We start from the raw sequence: 16,617 nt of genomic DNA, 5'->3' as shown, positions 1-16,617 counted from the left end.
TGTAAATGGGAAGGAAATCCAAAAAAGAGGGCATATATGTATACGTATACATACTGTATACTGACTCACTTTGCTGTACAGCAGAAACTAACATAACATTGTAAAGCAGCTATACTCCAATATAAATTTTTTTAAAAATACATGGTACATCCATATAATGAAATATCATTCTTCCATTAAAAAGCATATATTAGAATATTTAAATGATTTGAGCAAATGTTTATACTTCACTAAAAGAATCAAATTATACAGTAGAATGTGCAATATATGTATAGATTTATAGAAAGAAGCCTGGATTATATTTACAAAATGGTATTGCCAGTTATTTCTGATTGGGGCATTTAAGAAAACTTTGTCTTTGTATTTTTCTGAATTCTCCTCCCAAATTATGATGTGTATATAGTTCTTTAATTTTTTAAAAAAGTTATTTTTAAAAATATTAGGCAGAGATGATACTTATATCAGAGAACACGATCAACCTTAATTCTCTTTATTTTTAAACTCCTCTTGATATTTTATTTTTCTTGAGTTCTAGAATTTTGTGCAGTATTTTAGTTGGTTCCGGGAGAGGACAGTTATGAGACACCTTGATACCTGACCTTGACCTGTCTGTCCATCATTACTTCACCACAAAAACTAAGTCACAAGATCACGTATCTTCATAGTGTCAGATTCCTGCCTTTTTTTTTTTTTTTTTTGTAGAAGTATCTAAAACCTCCAAAGAAAATAGAATACAGATGGAAATTCAAATATGGAAAGGATCAGGAGGGAGGAGGGTTTGGAAAAAGAGAATATGATTTTTAAATTTCATTTCCAAGATATTTTCTCCTAGAAAATCTGTTTCTTCTATTTCAATGAATGTATAGGGGTAGAATTAATTTCTTCTTCTGTATATTTGAAAATTTTAGGGGAAGTAAAAGGACACTGATTATATATTATATGACCATCCAAATGATACATCATTTTGTTTGAAACAATAGGAGGTGTTATAGATTTGAGAACAAAAATGAGAGATTATTGTTTTCTCCCTCATCTTCCACCATTTCTTATTCTCTTGTGTCCTGTGTCTTCCTCTGTTTTTTTTTTTATTCTGTTCACAAATGGATATTGGTGGGAAATACATGAAGTGCAAAGTGACTTTTACCTGCTGTGCTGTAGGCAGAATTGACAATTCAGAAATACCACCCTCTAGGTGCCTCCCGCCTTCTCACTCTCTCTGGAGGAAGCTAAGATGTCATACATTCCTCATCAGAGAGGGCAGGTAAAAGCCTATAAGAAACTCAAAAGCACCGTGAACTTTGTCATTTGCCCACTCATTGCTTGCAAAATATCTTTTACCACAAACCACCAAACTTCCAGGACAAGCAAACCTACCTGAGGAGTTTGGGGAGGGAGGGAGTATGAAGCAGGAAGGTAAAGGAAATCTCATCAATTTACAGGACTTTTCTATATGTTAACTCCTGGTGTATTTATTCAACCCACAAACTTCCCAAGCACCCTGTTCCAGGCGGTATGTCCACTCCTAGAGATTATAAAGCAAAGGGCACATTTATCCTTCGAGTATCTAGAAGCTGTCCCACTGATAAAAGTGATTAAGAAAATAACCATAGAAGATGTTATAGTTTTCATTGAGTAATAGAACAAATGCTCATCAGCACTAAATAGTGCTTTTTAAGTGGGAATTGTAGGGAGATACCATGACTAAACAATTCTCGGAAGTGCTATTAAAACAAATTAAACCCATTTCTTTACTGTCAGCCTTCTCAGACCTCACTGTTGCACTAAGAACCTCCAACAAGGTCTCATGATTCGTGGTGTTCAAAAAAAAGAAAGATACATGGGGCGTTTCACCCTTTTTGTTGGAGTGTGTCACAGAACCATTACTCCTTAAAGTATGTTGGCAGCCAGTAAATCGTCTTTACCTAAATTCACCCAGATGAAATGGATGTTAAACATGCCAGAATTAGTCTATATTAGTCTTATGGGCCTCTGAAATGTATGATACTGAAAAACACATGAACTGTCTACTATCGAGCCAAGGGAAGTGAAGTTACTGGGTTCGTCCACATCAGAACATTTAGGCAGATCCCCTCCTTGATATTTTCTCTTCTGCTCTAATACCCAACTCTGCAACCCAGTTGTGTACTCTTCTCCTCAGACCTTTCTTGAAATACAGTGAAATCATCATTTCCCTTCATGGAAACTGTTCTCTGAACTACCCCAAAAGCCATCAGAGATCACAGGAAATGGATGGGTAATACTGTGCCTCCCTCTTGTTCCGGAGTTGTCTTTTCAGAACATCTTCCTCACTTTAGAGCTTGTGTTGTACTCATTACAGAAGGAATTGGTAATCATGACAAGATGTCACATGTACAGAAAGGATTCTGTTTGCTTTAAAATACCTAATATGCCAGATTGATGAATAGCACAAATTATAAAATCCCTTCGTTCACGGAGGAATTGAGTAAAATTAATTTGTACAGGCCTTAATATGTATAGGAACTATTTTTTGGAGGAATCCGCCTTTCAGAAAAGGTGTTCTCTATGTGCGTGTGTGTGCATGGGTGTGCGCATGTGCACACATGTGTTGGTTTCTGGGAAAACAGAATATGACCCATAGGCAGATGGAAGATCAGTCTATTCAGTATGAATCAGTGGCAGAAAGTTGTGTTGTATGATCCTGTTTGTTAAGAATCTTTCAAGTATAATTAACATAGACACAACTGCATGTGGTATTCAATTGCTTATTACGTAATACTGGAAGGAAGTTCTGTGTCATAGCTCGTTTGACAGTTATCTATAACTAAAAGAAGTGTACCTGCTTTATAACTTGTTCATATCTTAGATTTATTTCACAGAACACTCTAGTTTTATTAAAATCATGTAACTTCTGTAACTACAAGCCTCAGGAAAAAATGAAAATGTTAACTCTTGGTACAAGAACATACACTTCCTTCCCACTGGAACCGCTTTAACGTAACAATATAATAATATAGGCATAGAGTTAAACCCCAGTTAACATTCAAATCAGAAAACTGGTCTTCTTTGTTAGAATTTTAAATAACCACATTTTAACATCATCTTTTTATGAATGTCAAAGAGGCATTATTATTTTTGCTTTTACTATCTCAGGAAAACTATTCTTGAGATTAAAACCAGTTCATTTCATGGCAGGTAAACACTAAAAATTTTCTGCTAAGTGTAAATACATGCAAATTTTTTGTTAGAGATCTTTTTACCCAGAATTCTTAACTATAATTCCTGCTCTAGCTTGCTTTTCAAAAAATTTTCTATTTTACCTACTGTTACATAATAAAAATTTTCCAAATAATTCATGTCATATTAATACTAATAATAATATTATGTGATATTACTAGTTCATGAATTCTTATAATCATATATAACTGATACTTTTTATTCTATATAGCACTCATTCATTTCTTTAGCATTTATATATTGAATATTATAACTGTATGCCAGCTACTGTTCTATGCACTAGGAGTGCAGCACAAAGAGACAGACAATAAACAAATAAATATATCATGTGTTGGACAATGGCAATATATACAATGGCAAGTAATAAACAGGCCTGTGGAAGTGGGAGGTAACACTCTTACACCAGGTGGTTAGAGATAACTTTGCTCATCCTGAGTCATGTCGGTAGAGATAAGAAGGAGGTGACCATACAAATTGTGAAATTTTTTGTTCTAGTTCTGTGAAAAATGCCAGTGGTAGTTTGATAGGGATTGCATTGAATCTGTAGATTGCTTTGGGTAGTAGAGTCATTTTCACAATGTTGATTCTTCCAATCCAAGAACATGGTATATCTCTCCATCTGTTTGTATCATCTTTAATTTCTTTCATCAGTGTCTTATAATTTTCTACATACAGGCCTTTTGTCTCCTTAGGTAGGTTTATTCCTAGATATTTTATTCTTTTTATTGCAACGGTAAATGGGAGTGTTTTCTTGATTTCACTTTCAGATTTTTCATCATTAGTGTATAGGAATGCCAGAGATTTCTGTGCATTCATTTTGTATCCTGCTACTTTACCAAATTCATTGATTAGCTCTAGTAGTTTTCTGGTAGCATCTTTAGGATTCTCTATGTATAGTATCATGTCATCTGCAAACAGTGACAGCTTTACTTCTTTTCCGATTTGGATTCCTTTTCTTTCTTTTTCTTCTCTGATTGCTGTGGCTAAAACTTCCAAAACTGTTGAATAAGAGTGGTGAGAGTGGGCAACCTTGTCTTGTTCCTGCTCTTAGTGGAAATGGTTTCAGTTTTTCACGATTGAGGATAATGTTGGCTGTGGGTTTGTCATATATGGCCTTTATTATGTTGAGCAAAGTTCCCTCTATGCCTACTTTCTGCAGGGCTTTTATCATAAATGGGTGTTGAATTTTGTCGAAAGCTTTCTCTGCATCTGTTGAGATGATCATATGGTTTTTCTCCTTCAGTTTATTAATATGGTGTATCATGTTGATTGATTTGCGTATATTGAAGAACCCTTGCATTCCTGGAATAAACCCCACTTGAACATGGTGTATGATCCTTTTAATGTGCTGTTGTATTCTGTTTGCTCGTATTTTGTTGAGGATTTTTGCATCTATGTTCATCAGTGATATTGGCCTGTAGTTTTCTTTCTTTGTGATATCTTTGTCTGGTTTTGGTATCACGGTGATGGTGGCCTCATAGAATGAGTTTGGGAGGGTTCCTCCCTCTGCTATATTTTGGAAGAGTTTGAGAAGGATAGGTGTGAACTCTTCTCTAAATGTTTGATAGAATTCATCTGTGAAGCCATCTGGTCCTGGGCTTTTGTTTGTTGGAACATTTTTAATCACAGTTTCAATTTCAGTGCCTGTGATTGGTCTCTTCACGTTTTCTATTTCTTCTTGGTTCAGTCTCAGCAGACCCCAAATAGCCAAAGCAATCTTGAGAACGAAAAATGCAGCTGGAGGAATCAGGCTCCTTGACTTCAGACTATACTGCAAAGCTACAGTAATCAAGACAGTATGGTACTGGCACAAAAACAGAAATATAGATCAATGGAACAGGATAGAAAGCCCAGAGATAAACCCACGCATGTATGGTCACCTTACCTTTGATAAGGGAGGCAAGAATATACAGTGGAGAAAAGACAGCCTCTTCAATAAGTGGTGCAGGGAAAACTGGACAGGTACATGTAAAAGTATGAAATTAGAACACTCCCTAATACCATACACAAAAATAAACTCAAAATGGATTAAAGACCTAAATGTAAGGCCAGACACTATCAGACTCTTAGAGGAAAACATAGGCAGAACACTCTATGACATAAATGACAGCAAGATCCTTTTTGACCCACCTCCTAGAGAAATGGAAATAAAAACAAAAATAAACAAATGGGACCTACTGAAACTTAAAAGCTTTTGCACAGCAAAGGAAACCATAAATAAGGCCAAAAGACAACTCTCAGAACGGGAAAATATATTTGCAAATGAAGCAATTGACAAAGGATTAATCTCCAAAGTTTACAAGCAGCTCATGCAGCTCAGTAACAAACAAACAAACAAACAACCCAATCCAAAAATGGGCAGAAGACCTAAATAGACATTTCTCCAAAGAAGATATACAGATTGCCAGCAAACACATGAAAGAATGCTCAACATCATTAATCATTAGAGAAATGCAAATCAAAACTACTGAGATATCATCTCACACCAGTCAGAATGGCCATCATCAAAAAATCTAGAAACAAATGCTGGAGAGGGTGTGGAGAAAAGGGAACACTCTTGCACTGCTGGTGGGAATGTAAATTGATACAGCCACTATGGAGAACAGTATGAAGGTTCCTTGAAAAACTAAAAATAGAACTACCATACAACCCAGCAATCCCACTACTGGGCATATAACCTGAGAAAACCATAATTCAAAAAGAGTCATGTACCAAAATATTCATTGCAGCTCTATTTACAATAGCCAGGACATGGAAGCAACCTAAGTGTCCACTGACAGATGAGTGGGTAAAGAAGATGTGGCACATATATACAATGGAATATTACTCGCTATAAAAAGAAACGAAATTGAGTTACTTGTATTAGGGTGGATGGACCTAGAGCCTGTCATACAGAGTGAAGTAAGTCAGAAAGAGAAAAACAAATACCATATGCTAACACATATATATGGAATCTAAGAAGAAAAAAATAAGGTCGTGAAGAACCTTGGGGTAAGATGGGAATAAAGACACAGACCTACTAGAGAATGGACTTGAGGATATGGGGAGGAGGAAGGGTAAGCTGTGACAAAGTGAGAGAGTGGCATGGACATATATACACTACCAAACGTAAAATTGATAGCTAGTAGGAAGCAGCCGCATAGCACAGGGAGATCAGCTCGGTGCTTTGTGACCGCCTGGAGGGTGGGAGGGAGGGAGAGGCAAGAGGGAAGAGGTATGGGAACATATGTATATGTATAACTGATTCACTTTGTTACAAAGCAGAAACTAACACTGTTGTAAAGCAATTATACTCCAATAAAGATGTTAATAAATAAAGAAATAAATAAATAAATAAAAAGAAGGAAGTGAGTGAGCAAGCCATATGTGTGCATAGGGAAAGGCTCCTGGGCAGTGGAAGCTACACGTGCAAAGGTCCTGAGGCAGAGCCTGCTTCCTATGTTTGACGACTAGCTAGGAGACCAGCATGGCTAGAGTGGAGGACTTGCCATGAGGGGGCAGAGGAAATCAGAGTGGGCTTTGGCTTTTACAATGAGTGTTACCACTACAAGGATATGACTCACACTTGAAAATGGCTCACAATAGTGTGTAGCCAACACTCTGACAAAGAAAAGACTGGAAGAGAGAGAGACCAAGAAGGCTACAGCCATACTCAGGGAAGAGCTGATGATGACCGGAACCAGGGGAGCAGCAGAAGTGGTCAAGGGTGGTCAAGTTCTGAAAATGTTTTGAACATATAGCTGACAAATTAATTTATAAACTGAGCTTATAAAACTACTATACTTTGAATCTCTATTACCCTGAGTCTACTAGGCAAATGTTCATCAAATGAAACTGGTTTAAATATCTCTCCAGGATTCTGCAAGTACCTGTGTCGTAATGCACGAAAGCGCAAATTTTAGGATTTCCTTTGTTAGGGTCTTTTTTAACTGAATCACTGATTCAGTGGTAGGTATTTTAAACTGTATTGGGATTTAAGCTCTCTGCCTTACACAGGTAACATAGAAAATGTGTGATGTGAGGAAGTGTATTTAAAATAGTTCCACCATTGTTGCTTCTCAAATATAGCTTCCATTTTTTATTAGGGATTTTTCGTATTGTTCTTGATTTTCTGTTAAAACACAGAGGAAAGACAATAAGGCATGGGCACTGAGAGTCTCTGATTTGGAAGGCAAGAGACCTAGATTCAAGTCCAGGCTCTGTCCTTACAAGCTGTGTGACCTTGGGGAAGTCACCTAACCTCCCTGAGGCTCAACAGACTCCTCTCTTGGAGACTAGAGAAAGGATTGCTGTGGGCACCCTATGTTGTTATACATATAAAAGAGAACAGTACGAGGCACGTTGATAATTGCTGTGTTTGTTTTAATAGCAACCATGACAAGAAGATATTGATGAAACGGAAGTATCTGCAGTTACTAGGAAGAATAATTTTAGAAGGAGCTGTTACTTTTAGGCTTGACTGCAGCACAGTTGCCATTTAGCCTCAATAATTTAGATACAGAAGACCACTTCATATACCTAATATAGTCTGGTATACATATTAAAATAAAGATATGTGAATAAGGGCAAGTCCAAAATATAAAATGTATTTAACCTGTCAGATGTATACGTAATTGAGTAATAAGCTCAGTGAAGTGACAGCCCTTCACTGTGTATAACAGTCTTTATCTCAGTGAAAGTGACACGAGTGACATTCCCCCCGACTGACTTTTCTCGCTGTTCATTGACTGAACCCCTGGCCTCATTCAGTCAGGTAGGCGATGTGCCCCAGCGAAGCTTCATATGACCCACCAGCGTACTCTGTCACTGTGGATTACAGTCTCCTTTGACAGTTGAAACAAACAGTAAAATTCACTCAAATATAATTGTGTGGCATCTGTCAGAGCGCAAGGCCAAAGGACCATGTCAATCATCAGAACAATAAAGAGAAGTTCTTTGCTCTTTTTCATCAAGTTTGCATAGGTGTATTTAGTGAATTGATCACTTGCAACTTTGTGGTATGGGATGTTTTGCTGTCTATGTAATAGCATAATGTAGTTATAGTTCTTGTCTGCCCAAATTCCCAAATTAATGATTTATATAGAACTATCCAATTCAACTTTTGTGATCATTGGCAATAGTTATGCTTAGGTTACAGTCTGGGTTTTGTGCTATTGTTTGCTTGGTAGGAGTTGACTCTGAAGTAATACGTGAAAAAAAATCCATTGTTAAATTATTCTAAAACATTGGGGTTAGTTCATAGTTCATTGCTCTAGAATTTAAAATCAGACTTTCTTTTTTCCTTCCTAAAAATTGTGAAAGACCAAATATTTTGCCCTTAGTTTTTCTGCAGTTAACATTCAAACTGCATTCTGATGGATCAGAATGAAATGTAATTGTAAGTAGTATTTTCAAAGCATAAATTCAAGCAGGATGCAAGTTTCTGAAATAACAAATTATTTACTCTGTTTTAGAAAAAACTTCTCAGATTTAAATGATGCTTTTTTTCTGGGAAAAATGATGCTTTGATATGAATAAACGGTCTTTAAGCCAGTATGATTCAGGTATAACTTTAGAATTAATTGCTTTTATCCTAACTGACTAGTTTACAAGTATCAAAAATGCACACACACACACGTCTAGATGTCTAGGTAAAAAACAGTGGGAACAGCAAATAAAAATCTTGTTGGGAAAGTTATTTTAAATACCTATTTTTTTCATAATCCTCACTTGTACCTATTTTATACATAAACATTAAAAATTAGTAAGTTCAAATGATAAATCTTTGGAAATTAAAACAACCTTCAGAAAAATAAGTTAATTTGAGAAGATATGATTGGTGTTAAGAAATGCAGAAGATTCATTTTGTTGAAATATATAAATATTTAAAGTAAATGTGAAATTAATGTATCTTTTTCTCTGTTTTAACAGACAGTGAAATTCATATATTCAAAATTTTAGATGACTGCTATACTACCAGATACTTAAATTGATATAGAATAAATTCTGAATCCCTATTGGATATATTTTATGGTTTCAATCCTAATCTTAGTAAAAGAAGACTTCTGTTCAATCTTTGTTGCTACTGTTTTTTCTTTTTTTTGGTTGCGTTGGGTCTTCGTTACTGCACACAGACTTTCTCTAGTTGTGGTTTGTCGCAGTGTGCGGGCTTCTCGTTGTGGTGGCTTCTCTTGTTGTAGAGCACGGGCTCTAGGCACACAGGCTTCAGTAACTGCAGCACGCGGGCTCCGTAGTTGCGGCTCATTGGCCCTAGAGCACGTGGGCTTCAGTAGTTGCAGCTTGCAGGCTCTTGAGCACAGGCTCAGTAGTTGTGGCACACGGGCTTAGTTGCTCCACAGCATGTGGGATCATCCTGGAACAGGGATCGAACCCGTGTCTCCTGCATTGGCAGGAGGATTCTTAACCACTGCACCACCAGGGGAGTCCCTGTTGCTACTTTTAAAGGTACTACTTTATTTATAAAGTTGATACTTTACTTCATAGGCATATTTGGTTAAGCACAAAAATCTTGAAACATAGGTGGTCTTTCTTCTCTGTATATTTTTATTCAAGTATTCATGTTTCATTTATATTTAAACAAAAAAATAGAGCAGTACACCACTGCATGAATCCAAAATGTCTGTTCCTTACAACAATTAAAATTAAATCTCCAGTTTCACATTAGCTTAATTTTTATTTGGAAGAGAAGGAGTTAAGACATTTTAGCTTACATTCAGTATATTTTTTATAATAATTCCATTCACGATATTTAATTGGTCAAATGTTTGGTATCACTATAAAACACTTTTCACTGCTATTCTCAAGGACTAGTCATTGTTTTCTGTAGATCTGAAAAATATTTATTGTAATCCTTTACCTTGAAGGCTGTCTAAAAGAGAATAATTCTGTTCCATTCATTCCAGGTCGAAACATGAAGCAAATGGCTATAAATATCTCCAATAAATTTCCAGTGTAGACACAAGTAGTATGTATACTGTGAACCAATATGCATTTTCCTTAATTATTTGGATATTTCAGGGAAATTGAAAGATATAAAATATATAAAAGTAAATGTTCAAGGGACTTCCCTGTTGGTCCAGTGGGTAAGACTCCACGCTCCCAGTGCAGGGCACCCGGGTTCAGTCCCCAACAGGGGAACTAGATCCCACATGCACGCCTCAACTAAAGATCCTGCACACCACAACGAAGATCCCGTGTGCTGCAAGTAAGACCCAGTGCAGCCAAAATAAATAATAAATAAATAGATACTTTTTAAAAAAGGTAAATGTTCTATCACAATAAATTACTGACTCTTTTTTTTCCAGGCCTGATGGAATTGGAACTATTTCAATGGAAGAAAAAGAGAAGTTTGAGGAGATAAAGGAAAGACTGTCTTCCCTTTTAGAGAATCAGATAAGCCATTTCAGGTATATACTCCATTAGTACAAGTGTTTGTTTCTTTAATTCACTCAACCCGCTAATCCCCTACAAATGTTTATTATGTCTTTCTGCTACTGCTCAAGCACAATCAGTAGCTTCTCCTCCTTTGCCCGCAAGGTATGATCCACGTTCCTGTTCCTAGGTCTGCGTTCTGCTTCTCAGCCTGCCTTCAGTTTTTGCACTACTCATTCAGTGGTGCAAACCCGCCCCTTGCAGTATCATTTCCACTGGCCCTCTTGCTAGCCCTGTGCAGTTCTCAGCCTTGCATAGCCTCTTGCCCCAGCTCTGGGGGCTTTTCCTCCCTCTCACTGCATAGCCAGGCAAGGAGACTCAAGCCCCACCTTCGCAGGGGAGACTTTTTCATTTATTCCAGCAGAGAGTGGAAAAGCTGAAGTCTTCTTAGCATTCATCATCTGTACTATGCCCTGGTCACCTATCATATAGTCCTTGGTTATCCTTTTATTTACATTCTGTGAGAACAAGGACCACAGTGCGTCTAGCACAGTTTCTTTGCCAAAAAAATTAAGTATTGATACTAAGAAGCATTTGCAGGGTGAAGGATAAATATCTTGATAATATTGTTTCCCCTGATTACAGTTAGCTTAATAGAACCTAATGGTTAAAAACAGAAATGTACCTTTTTCTATCAGTCTCATCATTAGATCCTATAAAATGTTGCTATGTCAGTGTATTGCATCTTATAGCATATCTGTCATGTTGCAGGTATGTCATTTCATGTGAACTTACTGAAAAATAAATTCAGTTAATATTCCCCCTCAACAGTTTGAAAACACTGTTGTTTAACCATATGAATAGAGTATGGCTGCTCTGGGCCTCAGTTTCCTTATTTGTAATATGAAAAGCTTAGACTCTTACTTTAAAATGATACTGAACGAAAAAATGATCATAGGATATACTATCCATCTGTTTCTCTGCATTGGTGTTTTCATCTGGGGCTGGTACCACTACCTGAAGGTAAGCGAATGAGGGAGGATTTTCTTTGTCATGATAACTGGGCATAGGGGCAGTCATTTAGTGCTGGATTTAGAAATGCTATTCATGGAACAGTCTCACATTGGAGAACTGTTCTTCCCAAAAGGCCAATAAATTCATATTAGGAAACACATTTGCAGAGGATGTTTCTGCATTTGCTGTTAAGAGTATTGTCTTTTAGGTTGTGTAGAGACCCTTATATTCATTGTGTTTGTCATTTAATGAAAGTCAATATATCATTTTCCTGGTTTTGACATTATTGAGACAGAGCTGATCATTCAGTTGACTATATACATCAGTAACTATAAGTCTCTATGGTTATTTGTAGTAGTGCTTTCATGTGCAAGTAACAAATCCTATCTCAAACTGGTTTAAACAAATAAATGGATATGTTCACTTACATGCAGGTCTCAGATGGGGTGGACTTTAAGACAGGCTGAATTTAGTAGCCGTAGCTCCATTTCTTTGTAATTCTCACACGGCTATTCTCCTTTATGGGATGGCTTCATCCCCAGATGGGTAACAAGACCACAGAATTCCTTGGCCTCACATCCATACATGTTGGAGTTGAAAGGGAAGGTAGTAGAGGCTGTCCCTTTCTGTGATTCTCTCTTAAGGTGAAAAGTTTCCTTAGAAGATCCTAGCAAACCAGCCCTCATATCTCATTTGCCCTAGATAGGTCATAGGCCCAGTCCTGAACCAAACCCAGGGGCCAGAGGAAGCCCACATACTGTGTCCTCAGTCACTGACAAGCCATGGGACCGCCATGATCGAGTTAGCTTGGTAAGAGCCAGCCCACCAGCGGATCCTGTCCCCCACAGTGCTTACAGCTACACAGTAGAGGCGGGGAATGACAGTTGTCCACATCATTTATTGTATTAGTATTCGCTCTCTTACAGTTTTGTTTCTCTGTTTCTCTTAATAATGTCTGTAAAGATGTACGCTAGAATTCTTTTTTGTTTTTATTTCTTTGATGTACTATAAAGAACTGAACTAAACTGGTCTAGACATTTTAGGCTGACTTTTATATTCCCTTTTGATATTTGTAGAGTTTGTATAAATTTTACCATTTTTATTTTTCCTGAGTCCATAGAAAACTGGATAAGAGGAAATGGGATTAAAGTAAAGCAGAGGAAATTTTAGGTATCCATATAGGCAAATATAGAAAAATGTTTAAATTTTCCATGAAGATCTTCCTAAGGATTCTGCCAAGTGAGCTTCCTTAGCCACTTACATTAAAATTTAGAAAGAACGTAAATTACTTATCAACTCACACTAAAGAAGTAACCAGAGTACTGTTAATAACTCTTGTATAGAAATTTATTTATTCAGGCCCAACTATATTTCAGAAATGGATTTCAAAGATACAGGTAAAATAATAAGGCAAACTAAATTAAACAAAAATGAGGAACTTCTGGTTAAAGACAGCAGATTAAATGCATGTCTAGCTCAGTTTCCTCACAGAACCTAACCAAAACAACAGAACAGTATTTTTCAGAAGACATAAACCCACAAGGACAGCAAGAGTAAGAGGGGAAAAAATAAGTTAAAAATGTGGAAGTCAGATGGATGGATGGTATCTAATTTAGCCACCCAGGAAAAACTGGATCATAAACGGGCAATGGGGAATACAGAGAAGCAATCTGATTTATGTCATACAATCACCAAAACGTTCGGAATTGCCAGTTGTAAGCCCTCCTGGAAATTAAGAGTAAAGGATGATTTGTTGTAAAGCTGCTTAAGACACACTTAGATCCCCAGATCTCCTTTCCGCCTCATCAGCCAGGCCGCTGCCCCTCCCCTTCCCTGGAAGAGCGCTGCTGGTTTGTTCCCTGGAGAGGGTAAAATTAGAGGGTACCTGGGCTGAGGTAGAGGAGGGGAGGAAACATCAGGCACAGTTGGAGTTTGGGATTACATAGAAACATGGGGATTAGATAAATGGTTATTCTGAAATCTGAGAATCACAGCTTTCTCCTTCCAACTCACACACTTGACACCCAAAATGCTGGCGGGCAGGCTTACACTTTCCATACATATTGTAAGTACCTTCCCCCCGGACTCTGACTAGCCCAAGAGAAAAGACCTAAAGCTGTGGAAAAGAAAGACTCCCACCGAAACAGCCCAGCTCTATTGCCCTTCAGCAAAGACCACAGTCTGCACGTACCCACCTAGGTGCATATAGCTTCCATTCAATTTTTTAATAACGCAATTTTGAAAATGATCTGACAGCCAGGGTAAGGCGTCAGATATTTGAGGAAAGTATTTACTGTGGGAGACAGAGCCCAAACAAGTAATACAAAAAAGCAACTTGGGGAAAAAAGAAAGATTATGTGGGAAGAAGGAAATGGTGGAGGGGGTGGTGGGAATCTATTATTAATATGCTTGGAGATTTGAGAAAATAGAGCATCCATAAAACAAAAACAAGATGTTGCTTAAAAAAAGAAAAAGAAAAAATCTTAGGGAAGAAAAATTAGAACTCTTAGAAATTGATGCAAATGACACAAATACTTACATACTATTGAGAGATTAAGTTAATGAAATCTTCCAGAAAGTACAGGGTGGAGGGTGGCAGGGATAGGAAAATAGGAGTTCAGTTGGCCTTTCTTATCCTTGGGTTTCACATCCCTGGCCAGATCGATTTGGATTGGTTGAATCTGCAGATATACAAGGCCAACTGTACTACCCCATTTTATATAAGGGAGTTGAGTATCGGTGGATTTTAGGATCCATGGGGGTCCTGGAACCAATTCCCCACAGATACTTAGGGGCAACTGTACAAAGACAGGAAAAATGAAGGATCTGCTTAGGAGTTTCATCATCATAAATAATAGGTATTCCAGAAACAGTTAAGGTTGAAGATAGGAAATTATCAATAAAGTTATTCAAAACGATTTTCCAGAATTAAAAGACATAAGTGTTCAGATTAAGAGAGCCCATTGAGTACCAAGCACAAGGGATTAAAATAGATACTCATTAGAGTGCATTTTTGTGAATTTTCACAATCTTGGAGATAAAAGGGAGGATGCTGAAATACAAAGAATCAAGAATCAGAATGGCTTCTCAACACTGATTTATTCTACAGTAATTTACTGAGTGCCTACTATGTGTCGGGCAGTGAACAAAATTTTTAAAAAGATCCTTTTCTTCTGCAGCTTTCATTTTGATGTGAGGAGCAGTACTGATACCCAGAAAACAATGCATCAGTGGCTTCACAATTTTGAGGAAAGATTATTTCCAACCTAGAATTCTACACTAGTAAACGTCTCCATTAAGGGTAATGGTAGAATAATGATATTTTCAGGCATACTGGACATCAAAAAATGTGCTTCCCATATTCCCTTTCTGGGGAATGCAATTTACCAAGACAAAGGAGAAAACAAAGAGGGAGAGTTAAGATCCCTGCGACAGGAAATCAACATGAGAGAGGAGGGAATCTTCGTAGTGGTAGCTAATAGAGACCCCAAAGTGGCAACTGAGCCTAGAGAGGAAATAGTTCTAACCAGAGCAGGTCAGAAAATTCTTCAAGTAGATCAAATTGACAAAACACTGAGATATTTTAACATATTGAGAGAAGTTTCACCCACTTGGAATAGAGTTTGGAATTATATTAATTGTGTTAGAGCTTGGAATTGTATTAGATTAAGTACATAATAAAAAGAAGAAATTAAAACAAATATAGCAAAGTATTATAAACAAAATAGTGACACTAGAAAGTAATCATATTGGATACATTTCAGTTATCTAGGACATTTATGTAATTAATGTAGATACTGAATTTCGGTCTAACACACAAAAGTGATGTAACTGCATTAAGGGAAGGAGGAACAGAAATTATGTCTAGGGTGGTGGAAAGTGGTCTTAAAAAAAAAAAAGCAACTTATGTCCAAGATGGAGTAATGGGATGATATTTACCCTCCCACCTGAAACAATTTTTTAAAAGACAAAATATGTGGGAAAAAAAATGCTTTTCAAGATATTAAACATAAGACAATAACAGTAATTCCTGAGAGATGGAAAACAATGGATAAGCCCTTTAATTGCCCCAGCTTACTGACAGCACAGTGTTTCTAGATCATGGTCCAGGGAGGAGGAATCTGGGTGGATCCCCGTGGACACCCTGACTTGAGGAGACAGAGCTGAGAGTCCATGGAGGGTAAGGCCAGAGTTTTCAACTCCAAGTTCTAAAGGAGAGAGCAAAGAGACCTACAAGTAATATTTGCTGAGGGTCCTCCTGGCGTCTTCAACTAAGTATTGATCTGTGCATGGATGTGAGGAAACTATTCAAAGTTGGGCAAAGAACTATGTGAAAGGATTACAGGGGTTTCTTTACACAGGGCTAAGAGTAATTCCAGTTTTCAATATCTAGAGTGGAAACCTAATTCATGAGCATCAGGTAGAATACAGAAGGTTTTGCCTCAGTAGTGGAAAAAAATTAGTCCTAGAATAAACACTGTCATGGTCTCTCCTAATGAGGCTTAAAACCAAGATTCATATGAATCAAACTATTTTCAAGTAATTTAACTGCATTCCAGAACAAAATTCAAGAATATTTAAAGAAATACAAGTGTTCAGCCTCCAAGAAGGTAAAATAACAATGTCTAGCATCCAGTCAAAAGTTTCTAGGCATACAAAGAAGTAGTAAAATACGACCAATGAAGAGAAAAAAAACAAGCAAAAGTGAAAATGACAGGGAAGACAGAATTAGTAAACAGTAGTATCAAAATAATTATTATTACCACATGTCATATGTTTAACCTGTTAAGGGCATCATGGAAAACCTACAACTAACATCATACTTAATAGTAAAAAAGTAGGAAAGACTGAATGTTTTCCACCTACAGTGAAAAACAAGGCAAGACTATCTACTCAAAAATCAATAATCAAGGTAGTGTAGTATAGAGAGTCCAGTAATAGACTCACATACATATGGTCAGTTTTCAACAAATGTACAGGTAATTTGCGAAGTATACTTTATTCAACAAGTGGTGC

At 37.0% G+C, this 16,617-nt stretch overlaps 1 protein-coding gene across 7 annotated transcripts in view; it reads left to right on the top strand.

The window, feature by feature from the left end:
• The window catches only part of CADPS2 (calcium dependent secretion activator 2), a 486,383-nt gene that overhangs the window by 340,272 nt on the left and 129,494 nt on the right, over positions 1-16,617 (top strand). For all 7 annotated transcript variants that reach the window (XM_079931397.1, XM_079931396.1, XM_079931395.1 and 4 more), the window contains one exon: positions 10,521-10,622. In XM_079931397.1, the coding sequence (XP_079787523.1) occupies positions 10,521-10,622 (102 nt within the window). The remainder of the gene's footprint in view (positions 1-10,520; positions 10,623-16,617) is intronic.

Source organism: Stenella coeruleoalba, assembly GCF_951394435.1.
Source record: "Stenella coeruleoalba genome assembly, chromosome: 9".
In the NCBI taxonomy this organism is placed as follows: Eukaryota; Metazoa; Chordata; class Mammalia; order Artiodactyla; family Delphinidae; genus Stenella; species Stenella coeruleoalba.
This window is presented reverse-complemented; position numbering and strand designations above follow the sequence as displayed.